Source organism: Ictalurus furcatus, chromosome 2 (assembly GCF_023375685.1).
Source record: "Ictalurus furcatus strain D&B chromosome 2, Billie_1.0, whole genome shotgun sequence".
Classification (NCBI taxonomy): Eukaryota; Metazoa; Chordata; class Actinopteri; order Siluriformes; family Ictaluridae; genus Ictalurus; species Ictalurus furcatus.
Window position 1 is genome coordinate 35,840,473 of NC_071256.1, and position 10,257 is coordinate 35,850,729.

At 39.9% G+C, this 10,257-nt stretch overlaps 1 protein-coding gene across 1 annotated transcript; it reads right to left on the reverse strand.

Annotated features, from left to right (window-relative positions):
• Positions 1–70: 70 nt before the first annotated feature.
• Positions 71–6,893, reverse strand: ccdc43 (coiled-coil domain containing 43). The gene is made up of 5 exons (XM_053617165.1): positions 6,696–6,893; positions 5,307–5,400; positions 3,058–3,193; positions 2,889–2,944; positions 71–2,663 (listed from the first exon to the last, which is right to left on the reverse strand). Exons 1-5 carry the CDS (start codon positions 6,867–6,869, stop codon positions 2,476–2,478), a joined length of 648 nt encoding a protein of 215 aa, XP_053473140.1. The 5' UTR covers positions 6,870–6,893; the 3' UTR covers positions 71–2,475.
• Between the last annotated feature and the right edge of the window lie 3,364 nt (positions 6,894–10,257).

Here is a 10,257-nt window from a genome sequence, read left to right on the forward strand (position 1 = left end):
TTTTTTGCGTTATTAACGAATACACTGTAGAACAATAAAAGAACAGAAACCCAAGCTGATGCTTAAAAATGGCTGTTTTATAGTTATTTGCAAAGGTATTAAAATGTAGTCCGTTTGTAATACAGCGCACAGTGGGGTAAAGCGGAGAGGTTCACAAGAGGTTAACTCTTAAATGAAACAATAATGATAATAATGAAATAATCACGAACGTAGGAACAAGTCAGCGATCAAACGAACATCAGGCTACACAGAGTCTTAGAAAGTTCGGAAGGACAAAAACGATTAAAACAAATTCACAGCGAAGAGACTTTTAATGAGAGATGTCCGAAGCCATCAGGTCAAAATGGTTGTTAATTCATATTTAAAGTTTTCAATACTAAAAACATGAAAGATACTGAGATGCCAATTAATTCAATAATTAGGAAATTTGTTCACCTAATCTTTACGTTTCCCCATGCTGATAAAAAAAAAAAAAGACTGAAAATGTATTTTCAGCAGAAATATAAGGGTGGGTTGAAGGGAATGTGAATAAAGATTTGTGTGTTAAACACGTGAGGAAAGAAAAGTGTTAAATATTCGTAAAGTGCGCTCCAATACCACAGAGCAGCTGAATTCTCGAATCTGATTGGTCAGAAACCGTGTTATCTTTATGTAACCGCAAGGCTCAGGCAGTAGTTCCGGCATTAACATGAACAGCAGGTTTATATTAATGTGCTTGTTCTAATACGTTATCGTTTCTATAGTAACAACTCTCTTCCAGGAAAGCGGAGTATACTTTACGGTTTCTTGGTGAAATGACAAGCTGGGGTTTTTTTTTTTTTCCCTTGAGAGAGAAAAGGAGATGCTGGTGAGCGAAATAACTTGTCTCAGAGATGTTTGGGAACATCAAATCTAATCATAAACCATTAAAACATGCGACACGGTGTCCGTTAATAAACGGGACGTTGTAATCGTTGGTAAATCGCTGTGGTATGAATGGAATAATAAACACACTACAGACCTGGCTGTGACAGGAGAAAAAATGAATGCATTTGGCATGGTATTACACCACCGTCTGTGATTGTGTTATTGCTAACAACTCATCCTTTCAGAGATTAGACACAAGACAAGTGACTAAATCTTTACCTGACTGTACACGGAAACTTTAGTTAAAATTCAGATTATATCACGTTTATTGAAGTTCAACAGCTGCCCTTAGGCTTTCATTAGCAGGACGTTTAGAGCACTAGAGTTTTCCTTTATTTGTCTGTAATTACAACGAAATCTCAGTAAATTTCACAAGTCATGAATATAAAAGCTGTTCTCGGTAGAAGGCTGTAATGTTTGGACTGTCATGTGGTAATAATAATAATAATAATAATAATAATAATAATAAAAAAAAACATCTTTGATGCACTGCTTGTGTCTGTCTCTACCAGATCCAACAGAGATTACACATTATAACAAAAATACACACGAGCACTAAGCAACAAAACCCATCAAGTCCCCTTGTATTCTTTTATATAATGTTTTTTTTTTTGGTAAACTCTGTCCTGCTACATGAAAAGAAGGCCTGCAAATTGTTGCATGATTTCACAAAGGCTTGTTAACTGAAACCAAAGACCTCCACTGTGTGCTAGTTTTTAACGTTAGTTTTCCCTCAACGAACAGCTTTAATATAATCACGCGTGTATGAGCTTTAGGACAGAATTATGTGAGAAGTATAAAGTGAAAAAACAAAACAAGCCTAATTGTTTTTCCACAAGGCCAAAAAACCCAATATGTAAAAAACAAAACAAACCCAAAACAACAAATTCTCTATGCTCACTTCATGTATTTCAAAAGTCTCTTAAAGGAATTCTAAGCATCTGCATCTGTAGCGCATGTCTGGTTCTAACAGACGTCACCAGTAGAGAACTTCAAACTCTTATAATTAAGAGCTACGTCTCTTTAGAGATCAAACTTTATATATTAAAAAAAAAAAAAAAACCCCAGTTGTTTCATCCCAGATTATCATCAGCATCATCATCCGTACATGACAGATGCAGCAGATTCATGAGAAATCAGGAGGATTAATAATTACACGCTGTGGTAGAGCAGCGGTTCTCGAGCTTCTCTACGTTCAGAAGGACATTTTGGCATCCAACCCCATCCCCCAAAAAAACCCCCGCCAAATCCGTTTGAAACGTTTAACAGAACAAGTATTCTGCCGTAATTGTGTGTTAACCAATAGGAGATGGTCTGAGCAGAGCAGCAGTGTTTAAAATTTTCTCCCCAAACACACCTGTACAACGTTAATACAATTTCTGATAGATGCCAAAATGTTCTTGTACAGTGCGCGGGCTTAATGAGCGGTGCTGGGAAGATCTGAAACCCTGTTTATTAAAACAAAAACCAAAACGCAACCAAAACAAAACCCCCAAAAGTTCCACCAGAACAGAGTCCGTAGAGGCATCTCTCGTCTTCAGAATTTTAGTCCGTGATCACGTTCCTCGTCTATCTCTTGCGCTCACCCTTCTGTGTGCGCTTCTTCTCCCGGTCTTTGCGCTCCTGCTTGGTGAGCTTGTCCTTCTCGCGCTGCATCTTGTCCTGCTCCTTCTTCTTCTGCGCGTCCTCCTTGGCCTGCTCACGCTGCTGCCGGCGCCTGCTCATCACCTCCTCCACGTTGGTGTTCTTAAACAGGGCTGAAACCGGCAGTAAAGGATGTTAACGCCGTGCAACACGAGTACGGCTAACCCGGAGATCAGCGGACTTCCAAGGCCGACTGAAGTTAGGCTCTTAAAGAGATGGGAAGTGAATCAGTCATGGCCTGGATGGTCAGGATGTGGGGGGTGGGGGGCAGAGAGAGAAAGAGAGAGAGAGATAGAGAGAGAAAGCTTCATCAGATTGCAAGAGCGAGAAAAGGATACACTTGTCGCTGGGGATTCCCAGAGCTCCTGCCACATCTTCTTCGTCCTCCCCTTCAGTGTCAACGTTAAGAGTCAAAATGCAAGAGACACGAGTTCAAACTACACACGTTCTGACTGTAACGACATCAATCCGATTTTCTCTTTCCACCGAGCACAAGTTAAAGGATATTCTTCGTCGTCCGTGACGTTCGCGTACTGCGCGAGCAGCGCCTCTTTCCTCTGCTTGGCCTCCTCGGACACTGCCTTCTGCCTGACCACGATCTGAGCCTGCTTCTCAATCAGACTGGCGATGGCCTGAACCTCATCTAGGACAAAGAGAATTAGGACCAAAGAATCAGGTCACGAGATCATTTTCCAGATCCAGATTCCTTTTTAACCAACATGTCAAGATTTGTTTTTTTCTTTGTGGTGTGTGTGTGTGTGTAATTCCCATCTGTCCAAATAAGACTCCATCTGTACTCCTGTTCTATACACTCCCAACTTGTGGGTGTGTTGATGAAGCGTAAAAATTTTTTTTAAAAACCAACACACACTCACTTTGTAAGCGCTCTAATCTAGAACACAGCATAGAACGAGAATACAAACAAACACGCGGTTTCTTCACCGTCCCACCTGTTCATGCGACATTACTGGAAACGCGCAGTCATTACAATTGATCTATTCCTGCCAAAGATGCTTATGAAACGAGTCTGAAGAAGTTTTCATTGAACGGACGGATGCTTAAACCGTGCAGATGTGTTGCATCTGTTTGAATTCTGGGTAACACTTGACTGGAGTTCAATTCCTTCGTCGGATATGTACGTTTACAGATTGTGATATTTCAGGAATAACACACTCCAGACTGTGCTGTTATATGGAAATAATGCACGCTGGGGTGATGTGACGCAACACAACGTGCACACGGAGCGCCGCTACGACCCCGAAGCGTATCGTTTTCTTACAACAGCACGGTCTGGAGGGTGTTATTCCGCAGCGATTTGCGAACATTGTAAATGCTCTGCACTTCTATAGTGGTTCTTATTCTTCTTCGCGGTTCTACAAAGTGCTTTACACTGGTTCTCATTCACCCACACACCAATGGTAGCAGAGCTGCCTTGCAAGGCGCTAACTTGGGGTTCAACGTCTTGCCCATGTGGAGTAACGTGGGCCGGGAATCGAACCGCCAACCCTACGATTAGTGGACAACCCGCTCTATCGTACCACGTAACCGCCACGTATTGTAGGGGTTTATAGTTAGATTTAATGATATGGAACGTTCCAAGAGGCAAGTTAGTTCCTGCTCTCGGTTACGTTATATCCGCGATAAACTATCACTCCCACACCAGCCTCACTCTTCTCTCTCCACCCCAGCAGTTTGGTGAAGGCCCACATACGGGCGGTGATGTCAGGAGTCCACAAAATGTCGGCCATATAGTTAGTGTACGTTATAAAGAACAGTTGGTAAAAGCCTCAGATGACCTCACGTGTGGTCATGATTCCCAGTTTAAGAACCAGTACCTATAGGAAAGCCGCTTGGCAGTGCGCCCAGGCTGTTATTTTTAGTCTTACAAGACCGGGCTCTTATCTACTTCAATGGATACTAGAAACGGATCGACAAGATGGAGTTCCAAACACGGATATGAAATGGCTGGTAAAAATCCGACGCCTGCCGTGCGTCCAAAGTCGCGTACCGTATTCGATACCGTACTGATCAGTATGAATACAGTCTGGACATTGGTATTGTCATGTGACCTACGACATCCTCATAACTGCAAAGGACTTGGGTGTTTTTTCTCGTTTAAACCTTCCAACTAGTTAACAGTTTACTCAGGTGTTTATGATGTAACCACAAGGAACAACATAATAGTCCACTAATCGTAGTGTTGGCGGTTCGATTCCAGGCCCACATGCCTCCACATGCCGTCCAAGACACCGAACCCCAAGTTGCTCCCAATGGCAAGCTAGCGCCTTGCGTGGTGTGTGGGTGTGTGTCTGTGTGAGTGAAACAGTGCTTTGTAGAACCGCTAAGGTCAAAAAGCGCTATATAAGTGCAGACCATTTACACTTTAAAATATTTTTTAAAAAACGCAGACGCACTGCCTTCCGCCATTTTGATTCTGACGGCTCTTCCACGCCAGTCCCATTGCTTTATGGGATCACGCAGCGTCCACTGGTTCCATACTGCGGAATCTCAGCAGGTCATCTGGGTATATCTCTCCTACTGATTTATGCAGTAGGGTAGCATAGGGATATTCTGATGCAGCTCTGGTCTGCGGCTCAAACAGCACACATACAAATAAACCTTTTCTCAGGTTCAGCGCAAGAACCCGACGGGCCAGGCGTTTTCTCTTAACATCTAAACCAACAAACCGATTTTTACTGGAAAAAACCGTCTCCGGATCTCTCACATCAGTTAAAGCTTGAAACGTTTCAGCTTACCCTCCGGCTGATTGCTGGTGGCTGCGGTTCGAGAGCAGCAGTCGGTCCACTGTTTCAGGATCTGTTGACAAACCTCCTCAAGCGTGTCTTCGTCCTAGAAGGAGAACAGAATCGAATGCTTTTCCGTCACGATCGATTATAACTGCTTTGACACTTTTGTAAATAGTTAAGTCTGTAATGCCAGGACCAAAAACAGTCTTATTATACCACAGTGCTGCTGAATACTCAAATCCGATTGGTCAGATAACAGCAGCTCTGTCACGTTTATATATTAACATGCTTGATCTAATACATTATTGTTTCTATAGCAACAACTTGCACAGGGACACTGAATTATACAGTGAAATGCTCCGTAAAGGGGATGTCCATTTAGCATTTTTACGGAAGGAGTCTCTCGAACTGCAACATCGAATGCAACTATAACTGGATAAAAAAAAATAAAAAAAAACCCACAGTGCGTCTTTCATCGATTAAAAAGTGTCCCTGTTGGCAAATTGCTGCCATACAAGACGTGCTGTTACAAGAAAATAATCATCCTGCGTCACCGGGCCTCATCACACCACCCTGTTGTTGATTATTTTACAATGACGGCACACCCCTTGAGCGTTTTTATTCCTTACTGACGCAGTGAAATGGGTTATGACGTCACCTGGCGACTTCTAGCGACCTAAGCATACAGTGGGTAGGCTAGTTTCTCCTGAAAACAGCTGCCAACACTGTTGCTGAGGTCGCCATGATAAATATAACTTCTCAGCTGTTACTCGACAAGGCGCAGAACTTCCAAGTGTTTCCTAAACCATGCTGTGTTCACTACGTAGGGCACTAGTTTTAAACCCTAGTTTTGCCCACAGTCAGGGTAAATCTATATATCCATGCACTCATGAAAACAACAGCACTAGGCTGGTGTCCAAATTGTCAGTTAGGTAGCAGACAGACAGACAGAGAATACCCAGAATCCACTCTGGTGTTTTTAAGGGATCAGGGAGTAGGGCATTATTTCGGACAACTCCTTCACTACGTCCTAAATATATCATATCCCCTTGACCATTTCTGACTTTTATAGAAACTTGACAGGAGTTAAACAGACGAGTTTAAAAACACAGTTACACATCATTTAAAATAATAATAACAATAAATGAACATAGTCAATGAAGTCATTTCATCAAGTGACGCGAATGAAGAAATCTGTCATTAACGCGAACAATCCGAAATCTACAGGCGTTATCCTGACAGGCTCGATCCCAAACCGCTCCCTCAGTTCTACACAAGTGCACTACGTTGAGAGCGCAGTGAGCGCGTGAACACCCTACGTAGTGCACTAGATGTGCAACAGGAAGCAGTTGGGGATTGAGCCCGAGTCGGAGCGCGTGATGCCCGGCGTGTACCGACCACAAAGGCGGACAGGATGCCGTTCAGAGCGTCGCTTTTCTCCTCGTCGGTCTCCTCCTCCTGCAGCACACCGAGGATGTAAACTCCGTAAACCTCCCGGTCCGCCCCGAAGCCGTCAAGCAGCTCATTCAGCCACTTTTCAAACTCCCCGGCCGAGAAGTCGGGCGCCGCCATGTTGGCTGGGGTCCTGCGACTGCGCGCTGAGGTGTCCGCGGTGATCGCCTGTCTATCCTCTGCCCAACTTCTCCCTCTTTCTTTCTCTTCTCTTCTCCTGGCTTTACTTAGACTTGAGGAGTTGATTTGCTGTTGTATATTTATTAGCTGTCCTATTTTTATGTACAGTGAATCGTTTCAGTTTTTGTTTCCTGTTGTATGTTTATTTTTACACTGCCTATTTTTAAAATGTAAAAAAAAAATGTGCTTTTGCATTTTTTTCTTTATTCACAGACTATTTTCATTTACAGTTAATTTGTTAACTGTTTTTTTTAATAAAGTTAATTTTATTTAAAAAAAATTATTATTTATTTATTAATTATTCAATGTCTGTTTTTATTTACAGTTAATTTGTTAACTGTTTTTTTAAAATAAAGTTAATTTTATTTTTAAAAATGTATTTATTTATTTATTAATTATTCAATGTCTGTTTTTATTTACAGTTAATTTGTTAAATGTTTTTTTTTAAATAAAGTTAATTTTATTTTTTAAAATGTATGTATGTATGTATTTATTTATTAATTATTCAATGTCTGTTTTTATTTACAGTTAATTTGTTTGTTTCCTGATGTGTTTTTATTTATTCACTCGCTATTTTTACTTACAGTTAATTAGTTTTTTGTTTTTTTTTTTGTTTGCTGTTGTATTTTTTCCTTCATTCACAGTCTTGTTTTATTTACAGTTCATTTGTTAACTTATTTGTTTGTCTGTTCAGGAGTCACAGGTTGAACTTCTAGTTTGTTGTCACTGATATATATTCAATGTCAGTTTTTATTTACAGTTCATTTGGTTTTGTTTGCTGTTTTATTGTGTATTTATTTTTTGTCCTATTTCATTCAATTTACAGGTCACATCTTTTTGTTTGATGTATTTTTGTATTCACTGGCTATTTTTACTTTACATTTAATTAGTTTTTTGTTTGCTGTTGTATTTTTTTTTTAATTTACAGTTTATTTTTACTTGCAGTAAATTTGTTAACTGTTTTTTTAAAATAACTTGTTAATTTAATAATTTTTTTTTACTTTAATCAGTGTCTGTTTTTATGTACAGTTCATTTGTTTTTGTTTGCTGTTGTATTTTGTATTTATTTGTTGTCCTATTTCATTCAATTTACAGTTCTTTTCTTTTTGTTTTTTTTTGTATTTTTATTTTCTATTTTGTACAAGCACATCGCACATGGCAATAACAGACAGATCCATTCCATATATTTAAAAATGTTAGATTTGATATTATTTCTGAATGAGATTTTATACTTTAGATGTAACTGTTGCTGTGTGTGGGTTTGCTCCTGTCCTTCAGGAGTGCATGTCATTTGCCTTTTGGGCCACGAGAGGGCGCAGTGAGTCTGTTCAAGAGTCACAGGTTCAACTTCTAGTTTGTTGTCACTGATTTTAGTTTTCAATGCAGTAAAACTGCTGGATCAGAAATGATGATTAATGTTATGGCTGTAAAATTAGTTGTGATTTGAAATTCATTTAATAATAATAATAATAATAATAATAATAATAATAAACAGCTTTAGTTTATGGTGGTTATTTCTTAGAGATTTTTATTTAGAGATTTTATTTCAGTTTCCAGTTTAGTTTTGTGTTGTGATATTATTTTGGGCGGCAGTGAAATAGTGAAGATCATTTTTTGAGTCTGATCTGTACACATTTACAACAATTTTATCTGTATTATTTATTTTATGTTTATTCTTATTTCTGAGGCAGTATTTGCATTTTTACGTATATTGTGTGTATTTTTATTTATCTAATTTTAGCCTATTATTTAATTTCAGTTTAATAAAATGGAATTTGGCTTTAATTTGAGCGTTTATTAACTATAACAATGCTGTGAGTGTGTCGAGGAGCTGGTGTGTGTTTGGGGGCGGATTATGGTAAATGGTCTGCACTTATATAGCATGGTTTTTTTTTGGGGGGGGGGGGGGGGGGTTACTGTAGCAGTTCTACAAAGCGCTTTACACTGTGTCTCATTCACCCATTCACACTCACACACCAATGGTAGCAGAGCTGCCATGCAAGGCGCTAACTTGCCATCGGAGCAACTTGGGGTTCAGTGTCTTGCCCAAGGACACTTCAGCATGTGGAGTCACGTGGACCGGGAATCGATTATCGGACAACCCGCTCTACCACCTGAGCCTCAGTCGCTCAGTATGATACGCACATCAGCATTGTCAGGTAAAGTCTTTGCTATCAGCATAATGCGGAGTTAGAATCCAATATTAATTAGTCACTTAGAGGGGCAAAAATCACATAACCACATAAACTACATCCTTGGGTTTATTTAATATTTCTCTTACACAGTGTGAGCCCAGCTTTAGAGAAGCAGGTGAGAAGGAGGAACAGGAAAGGAACGAAGGACTGTCCGCGCCGCCGGAAGCCGCTCCTGGGCCGAGGGGTTCCTGTGTCACGGCCCATGATGCCATCCTCCCTGTGGGCTGCATGGCATTATTTTTATCAAGCAGATGCAGATTGATGCAGAGTGACTGGAGCCAGGGGGCTTGATGGAGTGCATCAGTGGGCATCTACATATCCATGTCTGCAGGCACACACACACACACACACACACACACACACACACACACACACACACACACACACACACACATTATCTGGGAAGCTGCTTCGAGACAGTGTGCTGTCTATCAGCAGTCCTGCTGCAGTGCTCAAACCTGAACCAAGCCTCAGACCTAACACCTAGGAGGTGTGGGAAAAAAAACAACTTTGTAGAGTAGAGAATTAATCAGAAATCTAAACTTTGAGATTATTTAAAGGGTGGCATCTAGACATAGCACCGATCCGATACCCAGGATCGGTCTCAGGCTGATACCAGCACAGATTTTTCAAAAATGGTGGATTGGATATCAGAGGAAAATTTGATCCGATCCTGTAGCAAATGGACAATATATATATATATATATATATATATATATAAAATATGATTGATTTTTATCATATTTATACTTTATATTTAATATACTTAGGTTTTGTGTAAAAGCTGTAGTTTTGTCGGTAAATCGTGTTTTTAGCTTTATATTTGTTCCGATATTCTTTATGTGCTCCATTAAAAAAAAAAGAAAAGAAAAGAAAAGAAAAGAATGAGTTGTTTTTAAATTTAAAAAAGGCACCAGATGGGTATCGATATCAGCTGATACTCAAGGTTTCGGTATTGACATCGCTATCGGAAAAGAAAGAGTAGGCATCTCTACTGTCATCTAATCTGATTTTGCATCCGGACACGTCTGATGTAATGAAAGAATAATCAGCCCCTTACATTTCTGAACAGAATTAAAAAAAATATATATATATATCGAAAACATTACAGCTAACCGTCATTTATTACTAGA

Excerpts from the sequence above, each read along its gene's own strand:
- ccdc43 (XM_053617165.1), bottom strand. The coding sequence starts at position 6,869 with ATGGCGGCGCCCGACTTCTCGGCCGGGGAGTTTGAAAAGTGGCTGAAT. Across the intron at positions 5,401-6,695 it reads GCATCCTGTCCGCCTTTGTG|GACGAAGACACGCTTGAGGA; the intron begins GTCGGTACACGC and ends TTCTCCTTCTAG. Across the intron at positions 2,664-2,888 it reads GGGAATCCCCAGCGACAAGT|CCCTGTTTAAGAACACCAAC; the intron begins GTATCCTTTTCT and ends TGCCGGTTTCAG.